Source organism: Wyeomyia smithii, chromosome 2 (genome assembly GCF_029784165.1).
Source record: "Wyeomyia smithii strain HCP4-BCI-WySm-NY-G18 chromosome 2, ASM2978416v1, whole genome shotgun sequence".
Classification (NCBI taxonomy): Eukaryota; Metazoa; Arthropoda; class Insecta; order Diptera; family Culicidae; genus Wyeomyia; species Wyeomyia smithii.
In genome coordinates, this window is record NC_073695.1 from 19,951,913 (window position 1) to 19,970,390 (window position 18,478).

At 39.8% G+C, this 18,478-nt stretch overlaps 3 protein-coding genes across 3 annotated transcripts; 2 read left to right on the forward strand and 1 right to left on the reverse strand.

Annotated features, from left to right (window-relative positions):
• The first annotated feature begins 556 nt into the window (after nucleotides 1-556).
• On the forward strand, nucleotides 557-1,528 carry LOC129721917 (MIP18 family protein galla-2). Its single transcript, XM_055675033.1, has 2 exons — nucleotides 557-803; nucleotides 870-1,528. The coding sequence occupies exons 1-2, from the start codon at nucleotides 686-688 to the stop codon at nucleotides 1,220-1,222; spliced, it is 471 nt and encodes a 156-aa protein (XP_055531008.1). The 5' UTR covers nucleotides 557-685; the 3' UTR covers nucleotides 1,223-1,528.
• LOC129721913 (mitochondrial inner membrane protein OXA1L) lies at nucleotides 1,216-3,098 on the reverse strand. The gene is made up of 4 exons (XM_055675027.1): nucleotides 2,992-3,098; nucleotides 2,633-2,813; nucleotides 1,512-2,565; nucleotides 1,216-1,455 (listed from the first exon to the last, which is right to left on the reverse strand). The coding sequence occupies exons 2-4, from the start codon at nucleotides 2,696-2,698 to the stop codon at nucleotides 1,292-1,294; spliced, it is 1,284 nt and encodes a 427-aa protein (XP_055531002.1). The 5' UTR covers nucleotides 2,699-2,813; nucleotides 2,992-3,098; the 3' UTR covers nucleotides 1,216-1,291.
• A 498-nt stretch (nucleotides 3,099-3,596) lies between these two features.
• On the forward strand, nucleotides 3,597-5,260 carry LOC129721916 (sugar transporter SWEET1). The gene is made up of 3 exons (XM_055675032.1): nucleotides 3,597-4,396; nucleotides 4,456-4,575; nucleotides 4,701-5,260. The coding sequence occupies exons 1-3, from the start codon at nucleotides 3,938-3,940 to the stop codon at nucleotides 4,809-4,811; spliced, it is 690 nt and encodes a 229-aa protein (XP_055531007.1). The 5' UTR covers nucleotides 3,597-3,937; the 3' UTR covers nucleotides 4,812-5,260.
• The last annotated feature ends 13,218 nt before the right edge of the window (nucleotides 5,261-18,478 follow it).

Here is an 18,478-nt window from a genome sequence, read left to right on the forward strand (position 1 = left end):
CAGAAAATGCACTTGGGTTTGGGAGTGTTGTTATTCACCCGGCAAGGTAAGAATCGAGCTTTACCTTTTCCGCGTCAGTCGGCACGACACGACAGGACACGACATCGTGAACCAGTTGCCTATATTCTGCGGAGGAGTTTCTTGTCGTGTTGACATACGATTCAGAATAAAAACATAAATGGTGTCCTCTCGGTAAGCGGCTTTATTGTTTTATAACCAATCAAAAGGGGAAAATAAGGAACATAAAGTACCATTCGTCGGCATCAAACAGTTGATACAAGTTCATAGATTGTTATTTGATGATTGCTACTAGCAGCTGATTTTCATTAGCTTATTGATTTACATTTTATTCTCAAAATACAGCTTACAAAGGGGTTGAAACGATATTTTACATATAAATACGAAACTTCTGCGGTTTTCACAATCACGGATTTGGGTGAGTAAACTACAATGCGTTTCCTCGGAAATATTTGCTTGCATGCAATTTTCGTAACGCTGTCCAAATTGTATTCGGAAGCTTTCATGAAACAGTGTAACACATTTACGGTACCGCTGTAACGATATGCAAGCACATGATATTAAAACGTCAAATGTGGACCGAGTTGTTTCGGTTTGCGTTGTTTGTTGCTGATTGCGAAATTCATTTCAGTTTTTACGTCGATCTGAACTTAACTTTTAGGCAAGGATGAGTGAGTTGGAGAACATAAACCCAAGCGTGTACAAAAAGTGCGACGATCGTAAGATTACCAAAAATGAAGAAGATGACAACGTTACAGATCCTTTCGATGAACGAGAAATATTTGGTAAGCAATTAAATCCATGCAGTGAAACTCAAAAGTGGGCATACTTAACGCTTCGATCTGTTTCAGATCTTATTCGTAACATAAGCGACCCAGAGCACCCGTTAACGTTGGAAGAGTTACACGTACTTGAACAGAGCCTCATTACGGTTGACGATAAGAACAACACGGTCAAAGTGCTGTTCACACCTACTATTCCGCATTGCAGCATGGCCACTCTTATTGGTCTTTCGATTCGAGTGAAGCTGCTAAGAGCGCTTCCCCCACGGTTCAAGGTATCAGTCGAAGTAAATCCCGGCACGCACGCATCTGAACATGCCATCAACAAACAACTGGCTGATAAAGAACGAGTGGCAGCCGCGTTGGAGAATACGCACCTTATTGAGGTCATCAACCAGTGCATAGCGGTTCCAAATAAATAACCAAATAATAAACTATTGTATTTAAATGTTAAGTTTTGTGTTTAATGGCGTCGCACATTACATACTTGATTACCGCTTCTTAGCGTTGATTGTGTTTCCTGTCGCCGGTCTAGCAGCAGTGGGATCGTACTTGTATGTTTTAACCAGTGGGCCTCGGCCAGCTTTTTGAAAGGTTATTTCGTCGATTCGTGCTCGTTCCTGGAGTTCCCGCGTAATTTTCATATTTGACCAAGCTGAAAGCAGAAACTGTTATGCTCTCTCTAATTCTCATAAAAATAAAGAAACTTACACTCCTTGACACCTTCAGTGAACTTTTTCTTCTTAATCGGCAACGCATCCGGCTGGAACTGAACCAATCGTTCTATCTTGAAATAATCCCTCACTGCTGGAATTCGCAGGAAACCAACTTGTATCAGTGAGAAGAAATTACTGCACACCCAGTAGCAAAGGATAGCTCCTGGGAAGTTAATAGTGAAAGGAAAAACGAATAGTGGCATCGCGCGCAGAACATATCTCACGGTCTGCATGTTCGGGGCCGACATCCGTGCGCTATCCGTTCCTACCTCGATCGTCAGAAACATAGTTAAACTGGTAATAATTGGTAAAGCATAGAACTGATCGCAAACAGTCAAATCCGTGAACCAGAATAGTCCTCCATCCCGCAGGGATTCTACCGGAGCATTCGCCATTTGCCGTAATCCCACGAAAAACGAAATAAAAATTGGAGCCTGTGCCAATGGCACCAGCATATTCTTCAACGGGTTAAGATTCTTTTCCTTCATAAACTGAACCATTTCCTGTGCATAACGAGCGGAATCGATCGCATTACCGGCCTGCCGGGCCTCAGTCATTTTCATCTGCAGAAGCTGCATCTGGGGCATGTTGTTGTTCATTTTGGCAGCGTTACGCTGACTTGCAATGACTAGCGGGAACAACAAAGTTCGCACACAAATTGTACCAATGGCGATGCACCCCCACCAGGGAAGATCCAAGCTTATGTGCAGGAATTCCATGCAGTTTTGTACTATCCCCACAGGACTCCAGCCTCCTAGGCCAAGCGAAGCGAATGTAGGTTCTGCACCAGCTGCGACTATATCTGATATTTCCGGTGCCGCCGGAATCACCGTCGGTTCTGGAATCGCCGGTGGCTCAGGAATAATTTCCAGTAAATTTTTATCTGCGTCATTGGTGCTGATGTTTCTCACCAAAACCGACGCAGTCAGAGGAGTGAAGAATTTGTTCTGCAATCTTACGGTCTGGCTGGTACGCAATATGTGACGATGGTCGTTCAGGCAAGCGATATGGTAATTTCGGTGGTTTTCAGCAGGCAAAGCAAGTGTTTCCTGTAAATGCGAGTACAATGTTGTGGTTATGAAATCAAACGATGAAACGGGTGTTGATCGTACTTACAGAAGTTAAGCAAATTCTTCCACATAATCCGCCTCTCGAAAGTATGGATCCGGCACGTGTTAACATTTTAAAACTATATGCTTCTGTTTTTACTGCTTATTTCAAAAGAAAATGTACTTTTTTCACAATAACCCGGTACTCCAGCAGAATCACGCAACTCAAAAGCACGAAGACGGAAAAACTGTCAAAATAAAAGACGAGAGCACTAAGAGAAATAACGTGATGTATTTTTTTAATTTTATAAAAAAGGCATTCGGTTTTTGATATTTAAAATAAAAATTTTGAAAATAGTACAGGAAATAAAAATGATGAAAACTTAAAAAAAAAACTATAGTGATTTACAGCAAAACATTTCTCACCGTGTCGGTCTGCACGATCGCATTGTTGACGTTACAAAGCGTTATAGTTCCCATATATAATAACACACAGTACTTCCTAGTGAATTCCGTACCGCAAATGCGATGTTTAACTTGCAGAGGCAATTTTGATTGCAATATTAACTGATAAAACTATGTACGCAAATATTATAAATCAGTGTAATATGCTAAACATAAAAATTATACAGTTTGTAGTCGATGTTAAATCAGTAGGGAATTCGAAATACAATTTCAATGTAATTGGTCGCTTGAATAAAATAGTTCACTTCGTTTTTTCGTAAGATTCACATGAGATAAGTGAAATTCCCTCTACTATTCTATTTGCACATTATTATTATTGCCTATTCTATTCAGGAAAGTAGTCCAACTTTCAGCGAAAAAACAACTTTGAGATAATTTAAATTTTCAATTAAAATCGCAAAGATTTACTTATCCCAAAAATAATGATGCCAACCGTTAGCAACCGTTACTCTGCATGGGCGCCCGAAAGCTTCCTGTTACCAAACATATGCAACCGCCCAAAACCCCACTACCACCCTCCCAACCCAAAAAGTTCACCAGATTTACCACGTGATCCCACACTATTCGTAAATATTGAAATGCAGCACAACCACTAGCTCAGTTACGATTGTTTACGTTTATTTTCGGCCACATCGGCATCCGTTCGATGTGAGAAAGCTGGTTTTCAGTTTAGCCTGGTGCGTATCGTGTTTGTGTACCACCAATCACACACCATGCTTCCACATTCCGTCATTTATCAGTTCGAATAAATTTGTTTAGTTTCTGATTGAATTGTTCATTTCAACTAGACACACGAATAGTGTCAAAGGTAAATAATTACATAATATCACAGAGCACTGCAACACGGAGATCCGCTGATTTGTTCTCTACTCACTGTGCCGAGGAAAGCAATTTGAACGCGACGAAAATGGAGGCCTTAGCCGTGGCACTTGAACCGCACAAAAACACCGTGGGCTTGTCGGCAGCCATCATAACGGTACTGCAATTCTTTAGTGGAGTGTTTGTGGTGAAAGACATCCGAAAGAAGGGAAATACGGAAGGTTTCTCCGCCGGCCCATTTCTCGGTGGCGCCGTGTTTTGTCTGCTGAACATCCAGTTCGGTCAGATGCTGCAGGATGACGCCATGATTAAGGTAAACTTCATTGGGCTGGCGTTGAATGTGGTGTACGTTTGTGCGTTCTACATGTACACGGCGCCCGGTTACGGCAAAGCGAAGGTTTGGGGACAAACCGGAGCTGCAGGAGCGGTGGCCGTCGGAATAATTGCCTATGTGCAGTACGAGGATCCGAAGGTGGTCGAGTTTCGATTCGGACTGATACTGACGGCTGTGCTGTTGCTGCTTGTTGGAATGCCGCTGTTAGGCTTGGTATTTGCGATTAATCGCAAGTTGTATAAAGTGGGTTCTAACGTTTCGGAACTTTGCAGGGAGAAATCATCAGGAACAAGAGCACCGAGGGACTACCGTTCCCAATCATACTGGCCGGGTCGATAGTGTCCTTTGCGTGGTTACTGTACGGGGTAGTGCTCAGAAGCAATTTTCTCGTGGTGAGTACATAGACTAGCGTTTCGATTGTTTCTCGTGTTTAAACATGAATAAATTATTGCTAATCATTAATATTATTTTCAAACAATGTTTCTCGTGATTGAATTATTGTTCATTGAACTTATAGGTACAGAATCTGTTGGCCCTGGCCCTGGGAGCAATACAGCTCGCGCTGTTCGCCATTTATCCAAATACCCCTATTAAAAAGCAAACTAAACGGGCAAAGAAGACCAACTAAGGAACAACGATGTATTCCGACTTCGAAGGACTGATTCGTGAACGAATGATAGAAACAATTGGATGGAACCGATTGACAATAACATGTTATGGGGTGGACAATAATATACAACTTTTTTATACAGCTAGACTCGGAGATTAAAGCATAATGTTTCTATACAGGCTACTTTTTTAAAGTGCAATCGTTAAAGGCTCAGAAAAACTTTGAAACTAACCAGTGATAGTTAATTATTGCAGCACAAGATTAATAGATTTATGGGAAAACTAGCGTTCGGAAAAGAAGACAATAATTGGGGGTGTCATTAGACGCGTTTAGTAATGTAGGTTGCCAAGTTAAAACAGTTTAAAAAGTTTCCAAGTTGAAATAATAGTATACTAACATGGTAATAAAATTTGAATAGGAATTTTGTTCAATGCTCAATAAAGACCAAAAAATATTATGAAAACATATACCCAATCTCTTTTGCTTGACATAATGTGTGAATGTAAGACAAGCTAATGTTTTATAGCTTATAGGTTACATCGAGAATGCAATCTTGAATTGATTCTAAAACTATTCTAAAATTATTCTGAAACAGTTCTAGAAAAATTCTAAAATGGTTCTTGAAGGACTTGTGAACAATATCGTGATTCATAAAAAGTTCGAAATTTTAAAATTATTTCGAGTGCAATTCAAACACGCTTTAATATTCGTATAAACTTTTGAGACTTTACCGTATATTCTAGTGCACACGAAAATTCATATGAAAAAATTAGAATGATTTAAATATGATTTCGAGGTCATTCTCTAATGATTCTAATTTTTTCTAGCATGATTTTAGGATGCGTCGGTTCTCTACTAAATATTATCTTTGCCGGTCGCTCATCTGCCATCAGTGCTACATGGCCAGCCCACTGTAACCTGCCGTGTTTCATTAGCTTGACAATATCAGCGTGTTTGTATACTTCGTGCAGCTCGTGATTCATGCACCTGCGCCACACCCCGTTCTCTAGTTTGCCTCCGAGTATTGATCGCAGGATTCTACGCTCTAAGACCCCAAGCGCTCGTCGATCGGCCTCCTTCCACGTCCACGATTCATGTCCGTAGAGCGCCACCGAGAGGATCAGAGAATTTTGTAAGCGGAATTGAGGAGGGTAATGCCTCGATAATTACTACACTCGAGTCTATGTCCCTTCTTGTAGATAGGGCATATGAGTCCTTCCAACCAGTCCGTAGGTAGTTGTTCCTCAGACCATACCCTTAGGATAATCTGGTGAATTGCACTACACAGCCGCTCGCTCCCAACTTTGAAAAGTTCAGCCGGTAAGCCGTCCTTTCCAGCGGCTTTGTTGTTTTTTAGAAGCTTCCAACGCCTGGCCACCTGCGATTAATCGGTAATCAGGTTCCCCTCCATGTCATTGCACATGGCCGGTTCCTGATTCCGTTGATCGTTCTATAGAAGCTCCTCGTGTCGTGCCTGGTGAAGCAATTCTCCGCCTCCGCGAGGACACGATCGTGGTGCTCACGTTTCTTACAGTGATGAAGCCTCTTTTCGGCAGCTCTTGCCTCCCGGTATTTCTCCCGCATCTGACGCGTTACACTCGATTCTTCTCCTCCGTCACCTCTAGGCACTCAGCATCGAACCACCCACTACGCGTGGTTCCCGTTGTCATGCCTATCACCTCTCGCGCTGTTTTGCTGACCGCATCATGGATGTGCTTCCACTGCTCGTTCAGGTCCACTCCAGTTGGTTCACCGATCCGTCTATCAACTTTCCGAGTATACTCTGCAGCAACTCCTTCCACTGATAACCTCTGGATGTCTAGATGTATCTTTCTCGCCGATCTCGATTTAAATACATTGGACAACCGGGCGCGAATCTTGCCTACCACGAGATAGTGATCGATGTTTGGCCCTCGAAAGAACCGCACATCCATGACGTCTGAAAAGTGCCGGCCGTCGATCAGCATGTGGTCGATCTGAGAGCAGGCCTCTCCATTGGGGTGTCTCCAGGTGTGCTTCCGAATATTCAGACGTGCAAAATGGGTACTACAGATGGCCATTCCCCTGGCCGCGGTGAAGTTCACTAATCTCAAGCCGTTGTCGTTGGTGGTAGAGTGAAGGCTTTCCCTATTAATAACGGGACGAAAGAACTCCTCTCGTCCGACTTGTGCGTTCGTATCTCCGATGACGATCTTTATATCGTGCTGTAGGCACGTTTGCTCGAGGAGCTCATAGAACTCCTCCTTTACGTCATCGGTTTTATCGTTTGTCGTTGGCGCGTACACGTTTATAAGGCTGTAATTGAAGAATCTGCCCTTGATCCTCAATACGCATAGACGGACATTAATAGGCCTCCACCTAATAACGCGCTTCATTTGGTTTCCAAGTAGTTCGAAACCGACGCTCCGTTCCGCCGCCGCCGCCACTGTAGTAGATGTGATACTTGAAAGAAGTGCCCGCGGTCGGATCGACCGCCCGGAATTCACGTTCCCCGGTTTTAGGCCAACGCACCTCTCGTATGGCTGCTACCTCCACTTTTGCCTTCCGTAGCTCTCTGGCCAAGATGCCCGCACGTGCCGGTTCGAGCAGAGTCCTAACATTCCAAGTACCAAGTTTCCAATCGTTGTCCTTTTTCGTTTGCCGATTGTTTCGATTCCTATTATTCTCTGGATTATTCGTAGTATGTTTATTCTCAGCATACTGCCTTACTAGGGCTGCGATGCCTAGTCTCGCGACGGGGCTGCCGTCTTGGGTGTAGCTGGCGAGACACCGCATTTCATAGTTCAGCCGTCCGCTCCAGATCAGTCGCTGTTTGAGCCGCCCCTGACCTGAGGAACAGACGCTCAGGCAAGCTGCTCTCCAAGGAGAACAACTCCCTTTCCCTGTCAGCATACGACCAAGTTCCCACCGGTTCACCGATCTTCCCTTGGTTGCTCGTATCCCAGTCGGTACCACGTGGAGGTAGGAATAGGAGTTGCTGGGCATTATGCTATGGACCACACTGGGGTCTATTTTATGCCACCTAGTACGGGTGTACTGCTGGTACGCATTGCCCAGCCGTTAACCAACCATTATAAAATTCATTATAAAATGAAACTATTTCGAAAAAATTCGAAAAAAATAAGTAAAGATTCTAAAATGATTCCACAATGAATCTAAAATGTGTTGAAATAATTTTGAAAGATTATAGAGCAGTTCTAGAATAATTCTAGAAATGCTTTTAAAATAATTTAAACATGATTCTCAAATGATTTTAAAATGAATCAATGAGAATTCTAAAATAATTGTCGATGAATCTAAAGTAATTTCAAATTAATTTCACAACGCTTCATTGAATTGTTCTAAAATGATTCTGAACTATTTTTCTTAGGGATTCTGGTATAACTCAAAAACGTTTTCCGAATTGATTTCAAAATGTTCTAACCGTTATTGCGCTAAAAAACAAGGTTTACCTCAACTAAGCCAGCTATAACTCAGAGAGTGCTCCTCACTAATGGGAATACACCATTCTCCATTATCATCTGTTTATAGCGGCAAGGGAAGTCAAAAGATTTGATTTTTTTTTACCCCATAACTGCTCGCAGGGTATCCGAGTGCCCACCCAAATGAAATGTTTCTAACTTTTTCAATTATTTACCAATTTTGAGTTTTGGCCTGTCAAAAAGATTGGCAAGGGAATGGAAGCTAGACTTAGGCATGGATGGATTTCAGGAAAACGTATATAAAGGATATGTAGGGTAGGTCAAGGCTCGCCAAAACATCATGAACAGGAACAGCCGGCTTCCTACTTTCGGCCTGAAGGGAAGCTACTAATTTAGACAGGGCATGACCAAACAATGTGCTCTAGGTCGTGGTAACCTTCACCACAGACACAGATGCCTCTTTCCTCGAGACCAATACGAAGGAGATGCGCGTCAAATCTATAGCCATTGGACATGAGCCGAGACATCACGCAAATGAAATCCCGACCTACATCCAAGCCCTTGAACCACGGGTTCGTCGATGCTTTGGAATTAATGGAATGTAACCACCTTCCCAGTCCCCTCTGATCCAAGAATTTTGCCAGTGACCCGTTAGTATAGGACACGTTGTCACAGTTAAAGTTTTTATATGTATTGGAAAAAATTTTGCGGATCAGCTGCACGCGTAAATGATCCGTGATTCGATTTCTTCTATCATGGATGTATCGAAAAACACAGTAGAATCAGAAGTATTTGATAAGTTTGGGAATTGAGTTCGACTAACAATTCAAAATTTTCTATTACTGAACGGACCAAAACCTCGAATTTGATAAGAATACGAGAAGATAGGTTCCATAAGCGATCTTTAAGACGGAAGAACGCCAGCTAAGACCTCCAAACTCATGGTATGGGTCGACTGCATGCACCCCAAGCCAATGCGAACACAAAGATATTGTATTCGCTCCAGTTTGAATAATAAATGAGTTTCTCATATAATAAATTAAATTCGGCAAAATTTTGCACATTCGCAGAACATGAAGCCTTTGAAAATTTATTCATAGTTTGTTGTAGTTACGATTTTAACAACGTTACGATGCTGATAGTGATTTCAGATCAGGAGAAAGCATTTCCAACAACCATCAGCCTACACGAAGGCTAGATTTGATTCCAGTTAAACTAGCTTTCAGAAAAAAACGAAAGTTTTGAACGACCTTTTAAATTCAAATGTGTCAAGCTTAAGCTATGACCATGGCTCACGAATATTTGAGTCACCTCTAAGCGAGATCGTATAATCTTCAGCTTCCTGCTATAAAATCAATCGAACAACTCAGCTGCTACATTCAACAGTGGAAACCAGCTTCCTGGGATGTTGCCAAACTAGTTGCCAAAATGAGATAATCTTTGATACCGTGCCATTGTTAGTAACGAATATTTTGAGATGTTTGCTTTTTATTATAAAACGATAATTTAGAAGGCAAATATTTTACCTCTCGTCCCTAAGTATTTATTAACAGAAACGTTCTTTTTTTCTCATCGCACATGTTAATTAATATTTACTGTGTATGAGAAACATCGAATAATAAAGAAGGTCGAAGCAAGCCATGACCGAAATCGGACGCAAAAATTTTTCGCTCGCATGTTATATCGGAAAAAAATTGTTTAATTTAGTTGTGCATGTTCGTTATAGATGTTATCGCGGAGTGAGTTTATTTTCTAAATTTAAAATTGTTTTTTCTTGGAAAAGTTCGCGGATGGTTGTGCGAGGCCGTGATCAAGATTGGCCAGCTGGTTCCTGCTTTGAAATCATCACATTGTTTGGTGATTTTCGGTTATTTTACACCTAAAGAATTGTTAAACATATATACAGGTGTTCTATTGAAATGTGCTGAGTGCGAAAAGTGTGAAATTCCACAGAAAAAAGTGAATTTAATTGTGAAAATTGAATATTATTGCGTTGCTTTTTAGATTCACCAAAGTGTTTATTTTTTCTTGTTTTTTTTTCTATCGCTGTCTTGGCGACGGTTTGAAAGTGTGGAGTGTGTGGTGTTATTACATACATTAAGGAGAGTGTTTTTCGAGCAGCTGCTCCACATAGTTTTATAGTGATTGAATGCTCATTAGGGATTTATTCATTGGCATAGTGCAAATTATATTTGGCTTGTATCTAATCAAACTTGAAGTGAAAATTTGCCAATAAGATCAAAACCATGCATCGCCCCGTTTACAGTGTTTATGTGCTATCTCTTTTCAACGAATAAAATGTTGTATGGATTAAACGAGTGTGTGAAGGCATACACGCATGTTGCCACTGTACTTCCATTTAAAGAAAAGTCCAAAAACGATGAAAACAACTGGAAAATGAAGAGATGAAAGCTAAGTATACGTTTTGTCTTGTCTGTATTGTAAAGTGATATTTTGATGCTTGTTTCTAGTTTTACTTTATGTGAGAAAACAGATACAGAGAGATTTTGATTTCATCGTTGAAACTGTGTGCGCGGTATTTTTTTCCGCAGGGTTTCAGTAACAAGTTTTATTTTTGTCCACAAAGTGTTAGTGTGGTTTGTGGAGTTTGGAGTATGTGTTTCTCAGGAATCATATGCTTTGATTTTTTGATTGTTCTAGCTTTTGACCAGTTGTTTTACATAATTTGTTATATTTATGACTAGTTCGGCACTTTGTCAATAAATTTAAAAATATATTCAGGCTTATATGTATATTTGCTTTTATTAAATTGTTGAGGCTTTGGATGCATGGAACATTGCCAATTTTCATATTTATTAGGCGTATTAGGCGTACATTGTTAAGAGATAATCGACGTAAACGCCGAGTTCCTGCGCGTATGTGTCGGCCGGGGGGATTAAAGCGGTTGTTCTTAACGCTTCGGTGTAAACGCGTTTTCAGCCCGGGCGAGTTTTGCTGATATATGGACTTCCGGCTGTGGTGATTTCGCGAAGTGAACCCAGATATTTCATCATATCTCTTTTATCTTCAACAACGTTAAGTCGGAGACTGCTCGCGCGTTGCATCTAAATTATTACATCGGAAATCGAAGTAGATTTCGTTAAGTCGATAAATATCATTTCAACCCCCGCGTCGGTACCTTCCATGAGGTCGCATTATCTTCAGATGGATCAACAACGCGCAATAGTTTTAGGTATTAAGAGCATCACCTTACGAGGAGATATACGGTAATTTTAAGTTGTCTCGGTTTAGTCAAAAATCCTGTATCCTCGCGTACGTTTTATTGTTGCGGTGTTACATTGTCAAACTAAATAAGTTCGAATCACATTATGAATATCGTGGCGGATGTAATAAACTTGTAGACGCGGCACTTGTTCTGAAGAACCCGACATTAGCGCATCGTTTACCAAAACGAACCCTGCTGTATACCTTCCCCTTTATCCAACATCCCAGTGATTTCTCATGGAAGTGCAGAGGTGTTCTCGGCTTCCAATAAAGCGAGTATCACGTCAACATATTCCTATACAAACTCCTTCTTTGACCTGCATTCGGATGCGGCCGGCGCTGGTATTGCCTAATATCAGGTCACCTGTTTTTACACATTGTGGATGCATGTTGGTCCCAAACATCATCTGTTGGTTCTTTGTGTAATTACAGCTGATCTGGCAATAACGGAGTAGCAACCGCGGGAGGTCAATCATGCTCATGCTCATGCTTATGAGAAACATCGAATAATAAAGACAAACACCAAACCGAACCAACAATTATAAAAATGAATCATTTTCGAATGATATTCGATCAATGTCACTTTATCTGTTTAGGATATTTACAGTTCTTATACACGCCATGTAGCTGACGCAATATCCGTTTAATATGCAGGAAATTGTTTTTAGCTATTTAACATTAGAACAACCTACGGTCATTAAAAGTGACGGTATAAACTCGCAGTTTTGCCAAAATATGAAAAAAAAAACATGTACCTAAATAAAAAGTTACTTTTTTTCTAAGAATAATGTGTGAAATCTGTAAGAATAAAAAAAGCTGGAATGATGACGAATCACATCCCTCATTTTCTAACAGATCCAGTAAATTGCCCGGAAATAAGTTTTGAATCTTTTGTTTGTTTACTGATTGAAGTTGGAGATCAGTAATTTAAAAGCTGATATCTGAATGTAATAATTCAAGATATGAAATCCGAGACATGAAAGCCAAAAGTTTCAAAATTTGTAATCATCATCATTCTGAATCGTTTGATTCATAAAAGCAATATTTGAAATTTGCAATCGAAATCCACAAAATACAAACCCAGGAATCTTAATCTGAACCCCGTTCCCTGTATCTGGAACAAAGTAGCTTGAGCGCCACCTTAAGATACCTATACTATGCAATAAAGAACTCCTGTAAATTCTGTGCAGAATTTGACGAATTAAAAAAATGAACATTTGATCTAAAACATCTAGAACAATCTATACTGAATAGAAATATTCTAAATCCCAATTTCTGTCTCAACTAAAGAGGCATGCTTTAATATTTTTCTCAATAGTCTATAGAGCGAGCAAATATCACTAGCCTAACCTAAACGTCTACACAATAATTGAAAGTAAATAGTATATTTTGACGGTCAATATCATGATCAAGGTCCGCGGCGGTAGCAATTTACGTATTAGTAGTAACTGTACTTTACACATCAAACATCAGCTATCCAAACATCTCAAACTTCATGAAAGTTGCGCAGCTAGTATACGCTCTACGCATCTACATGTTGCATCGGTTGAACACTAGAATGGTTCAATGGCTTTCTCACCAATATAGAAAATAGCAGCATTTTCTGAACCTGGCTGAAAAAGAACAACAATGTTTACTTTTCTTTTACAGATGTTGAACATTTTCTTCAAGATTGTACGAATATCTGTGCGCAATTTCTCTCGGAAATCCAGTTTATTCGGCGTTGTGTGCGCTTCTCAATTTAACCTAAAGTTGTCACCAAAACCGCGAGGCATTGTAAATGTTGCGTATTTTACTGTGGGAAACAGCCACTCTACTAGTGATGCTGGAAAAGCTCGTCACATTCACAAATAAGCTCTTTAGTAGCTGCCAAATGATCACAGCAGTAGCAGAGCCTTAGTCGGTATCAGTTCATATTTTACTGACGATCAAATTAGTCGCATTCGTCAGCTACGCTATGAGTGTTCTGCGACGCGTGCTCAAGTTCTTGCTCGGCGCCTTCGCGATCGTTGCCGACATCATTTGCGAGGTGCTCGGCGAGGGACGCAAAGTGATCTCGCTCAGGGCCATTCAGCCACACCACCGGATGACACTGACCGGAGAGTAACGGAAGTAATAACGAGCTTACATCTGTGTGTAGAACGATAACCGTGTGTATGGGTGCGCGCATTTGCAGTTTGAGTTTCTCGACACTGGGCGCTTAAGTGGCTCAATTAGGTGCGACCTATTCTGCATTTGTTGTACATGTTGGTGCGACTGTACGATGCCGTTATGCTGTTTACTGCTGCTGAACAAGTGTTTTGATGGGAAACATTAAGCAAAGACAATGGATGCGTTATGTGGAAGTGATTGTCGCTGAGCGAAACTGCAGCGCACCGGAAATTTGTCGAAAGCTGGTGTGCAACGTGATTTTACTTTAATGTTTAATAAAACGACTCCGTGAATGTCCATGGTAGCTACTTTTGATATTGAATTGATGATAATGTCCTTATTGTAGTTTAAATTTGTGTTATTGGGTAATCTAATACCCAATTGAATATTTTATTAGTTGCCCCATTAACGAGATTTGACATAAATTAATTTCAAATTCACTGGGAACGTCAAACAACAACATAAAAAATCAGAAGGCGATTAACAAAACGTACTATACACAAAAGCTTAACACTGAAGATGTGTTTCCCTAAATACCACTTCCGCCTTTAGTCAATATTTTAAAATGCAATATCAAAAAGTTCGATTTTCTGGTAGAATTGAAATCAAATTATTTGATTTTTTTTCGGAACATGTTTTATCAATCATTGAGCTAATTTGTTTCGAAGTAAACATAAAAACCCAAAACTCACTTGTTTCTTATTTCTTTTGAGAGGTAAAAGATACCCATGTAAAGTATCTACCGAAGCTAGTTAAAACATATTATTTATCTATGTTCCATATAAACGACAAAAGGTATAAAATAGTTATGAAAGTTTAATTTTTTTAACAATGACTTATTTGGATCTGTGTTTTGCCAAAAATTAAGATCTTATTCGGTACTAATTTGCGTTTGAACAGTGATGTTGAACAATTAGATAGATAGTAGCTCTTCATCTTTAACCCTCTAGTGCCTAAATAATTATTAAGACGGACTTCGAAAAAATCACTATGAAACTTTATAAATATTTTTTAAGTTCTTATTGAAGCTTTTTAGAGGTTCAAATGAAGGCCGTCCTGGAACCTTCGCCGTCATGGTCTGGATCACCTTGAGATTCACTTTTTTGGCAAATTTGATACATCTGATGATACGGAATTTAGATTGTTGAACTGTGGTGGCTTGCCAACCATTTTCGTACACCGACTGTATATATATATATATATATATATATATATATATATATATATATATATATATATATATATATATATATATATATATATATATATATATATATATATATATATATATATATATATATATATATATATATATATATATATATATATATATATATATATATATATATATATATATATATATATATATATATATATATATATATATATATATATATATATATATATATATATATTTATATATAAGTTACGAACGCGATTGAGAAGCTAAAAGCCCAACAACAACAAATCGCAGCAACCCTGGCTGCGATGGAAGTTTAACAACAACAATAACAACAACAACAACGTGCTACGATTATTCGCACTCCGCGAGTTGTATCGAGAGCAAGTACAGTTGAAGCCACCTGTAATTCTTGCGTTAAATGCTTTGCCACGCCAACCAACCCGGCGCGATCATCAATAACAAAACCTTCCACTCTGCAGCAGAACTCAGCGTACTACCTATCGATGCGATAGCACCGAGAGTGCCGATTTAGCAGAATGGGCATAATGACCCTTGGACAGCTACGACGACGACGACGGCGACGACGACAATCGCGAGCAGTGTAGCATTTTATAAGTAAAATAAATCATTATTGTTTTAACTCGTAAACGTAGCAGGTCGTCCTCACGTCAATCCGAACATTAATTGTTGCAAGCTTATAACTGGCGCAGTCGGTTTAAGAACTGTGTTTGATTTCGTTCACGTGTGTTTGTTCCTGTCAGCAGTGCTTCTCCGAGGGAATATCGGAATCGCCAAGGACGCCATCGACGGTTTATCGAAGGATTGAGGACAAACCCGTAGAGACGACACCAAACACAATCACTACCTCCAACTCAGACGAGAGAACATCGTCTTTTTGTAAGTAATTTTTTTTTTTTAACTAAAACTAGTTTTACCCTAATCGGTGCTAGAATTAAGACCGAGTGTGTATGAATTGCGCGTGTGCGGTTGTGAATAAATAAATCAGCCAGAAATAGTAACGAAAGTTTCTAATTTTTCTAAAATTTAATTTCATCAAAAAAGTTAATGCTAACACGCAAAATGTCTGAAATGGCAGAAAAAATAAGTGAACTCGAGCGCCTGGTCGAACAACAGTCTTTGCAACTCGAAAGGCTGCAGAATGCGTCGCAAAGATCAATACCTGTCTCGCAACCGAGAGACAATTTCGATCTCACCAGGATTCCGGACGTGATTAAAATGATCCCGGAATACAGCGGTGTCGAAAAAGAATTGCCAGCGTGGCTGGACTCCGTAGAGAGAAAACTCGAGTGCGCAAAACGATTAGTGCCGGCAGACAAAACTCCTTTAATGTTGCCAATTTGGGAATCAGTTATTAGGGACAAAATAAGCGGAAAAGCTAATGAGGCTTTATTATTAAGCAACACAGATTGCACTTGGGACGCGATTAAAAAGAAATTAAAAGATCGTTTTGGAGACAAACAAGACTTATCCACTCTTTTAAACAAAATCCCTTATTTGCAACAGGAAAATCTTAGTGTAGAAAATTTTTATCACCAGTGTGATGCAGTATTATCCGAAATTAGAGCGAAAGTTATGCTTGATGATAAATTGAAAACTTGTGCGGTGAGCATCATGGAAACTTATGAGACCATGGTAACAAATGCCTATGTCGACGGACTGGACGATTCAATATCGTCATTAACGAGAACAAGTAGACCTACCAGCCTGTATTCTGCCTATCAGAATGCGTTAGACCAAGACAATGCTTACAAGAGACGAAAAGAAAGGACCAGGAAATCAAATTATATGAATCCGAGTAATGCTCGATATCAACCAAATTTGACGCAAAACCAATACGGGGCAGCAAGACGTCAAGTTGTAGCAAATAGGCCATATTTCCAACAACAACCACCAGTTAATAACGTCCCCGTACCGAAATTATTTAACCCAAATAATCAGTCCGGATCACGGTTCCCTCCCATTAAGCAGGAAAAAGCACTTCCTCCCAATTTTCGTCAGACTAAATCAAACTATTATAATAATAACCCACAAATAAATATGCATTGCGAATATTTTAATCCACAACATGAAGAATACACAGAAGAAGGAAATAAACCAGAGTATCTCGGAGAAGAGCTAAATTTTCCTCCGGAATTAGAGCAACAAGAGATAGAATGAGTTTTCTTCCTTACCTGGAGATTCTCTCCAAGTCCAGTCCTCCGCTTAAGCTTCTGATCGATACAGGAGCTAACCAAAACTATATTTCCCCAGAGTTCGTACCCCTAAAATCAGTGCGACTGGGTCCCTCTCAGAAAGTTAAAAATTTAATTGGCTCTTACAATATAGAACAGTACACACTCTTCAACCCTTTTTCTAAACAATGTAAGGACGTTGCCTGTCAAAAATTCTACTTATTCAAATTCCACAGGTTCTTTGACGGCCTAATTGGTATGCAAACCCTACACGAGTTAGGATGCATCGTGGACGCATCAACTAATAGTATCATATTGGACAACACCGTCATACCTCTAAAAAAAAAGTTTCCCGATACGTTACAGTTGAATTTTCAAGAATCATCACATACTATTCAACAAATCCCTATGCCTGATAACTCAGGAGATTTCTTCGTTGAAAATGACTTGAGAATTAATCCCAATATTTTTGTTCCGTCTGGATTATACAGCATCGAGCAAGGTAAAGCGAACTTGCTTTTTGTCAATGTGAACCGGGAACCCACAATAGCAACCATCGACTATGGAAGCATATTGGCCGAGGTAAACAATTTCGAGAGAGTAACTTTTCCATCTAAATATCCTTCCGAAGCAACCAAAGTAATTTGGCGGATTGAAGACGAGGTGCGATCTGATCACTTGAACGTAGAGGAACGCTCTAAATTAATCCAGATACTCCGAAAATTTCCCAAGGTTTTCTATAAAGAAAACGATAGCCTTTCCTTCACCAATATCGTTAAACATTCGATAAATACTTGTGATGAAATACCAATATATACTAAAAATTATAGATACCCTTTCATACACAAGGAAGAAGTGCAGAAACAAATCAGCAAAATGCTTAGCCAAGGCATCATCAGACCGAGTACATCGCCGTGGGCTTCCCCCATATGGATTGTACCGAAAAAGGCCGATGCATCAGGCAAGCAAAAGTGGCGGCTGGTCGTCGACTATAGGAAGTTGAATGCCAAAACTGTAGACGATAAATATCCTCTGCCGAATATTACAGAAATATTGGATAAATTGGGCAAGTGCCAATATTTTAGTACATTAGACCTAGCCTCTGGCTTCCATCAAATTGAAGTGAACCCCAGAGATGTACCGAAAACTGCATTTCAAGTTGAACATGGCTTATACGAATACCTGCGTATGCCATTCGGTCTTAAGAACGCACCGGCTACCTTCCAGCGTGTTATGGACCATGTGCTCAGAGAGCTTATTGGAAAATGTTGTCTAATTTACATGGACGACATTATTGTTTTTTCAACCTCCCTCCAGGAGCACATAGAGAATTTAGAAAAAATTCTAAAAGCTATTGAAAAGGTGAATCTTAAATTACAACTTGACAAATGCGAGTTTCTCAAGAAAGAAGTCGCTTTTTTAGGCCACATAGTCACAGACCAGGGTGTTAAACCAAACCCCGATAAAATTGAAAGTATTAAAAAATGGCCCTTGCCAAAAAATCAAAAAGAA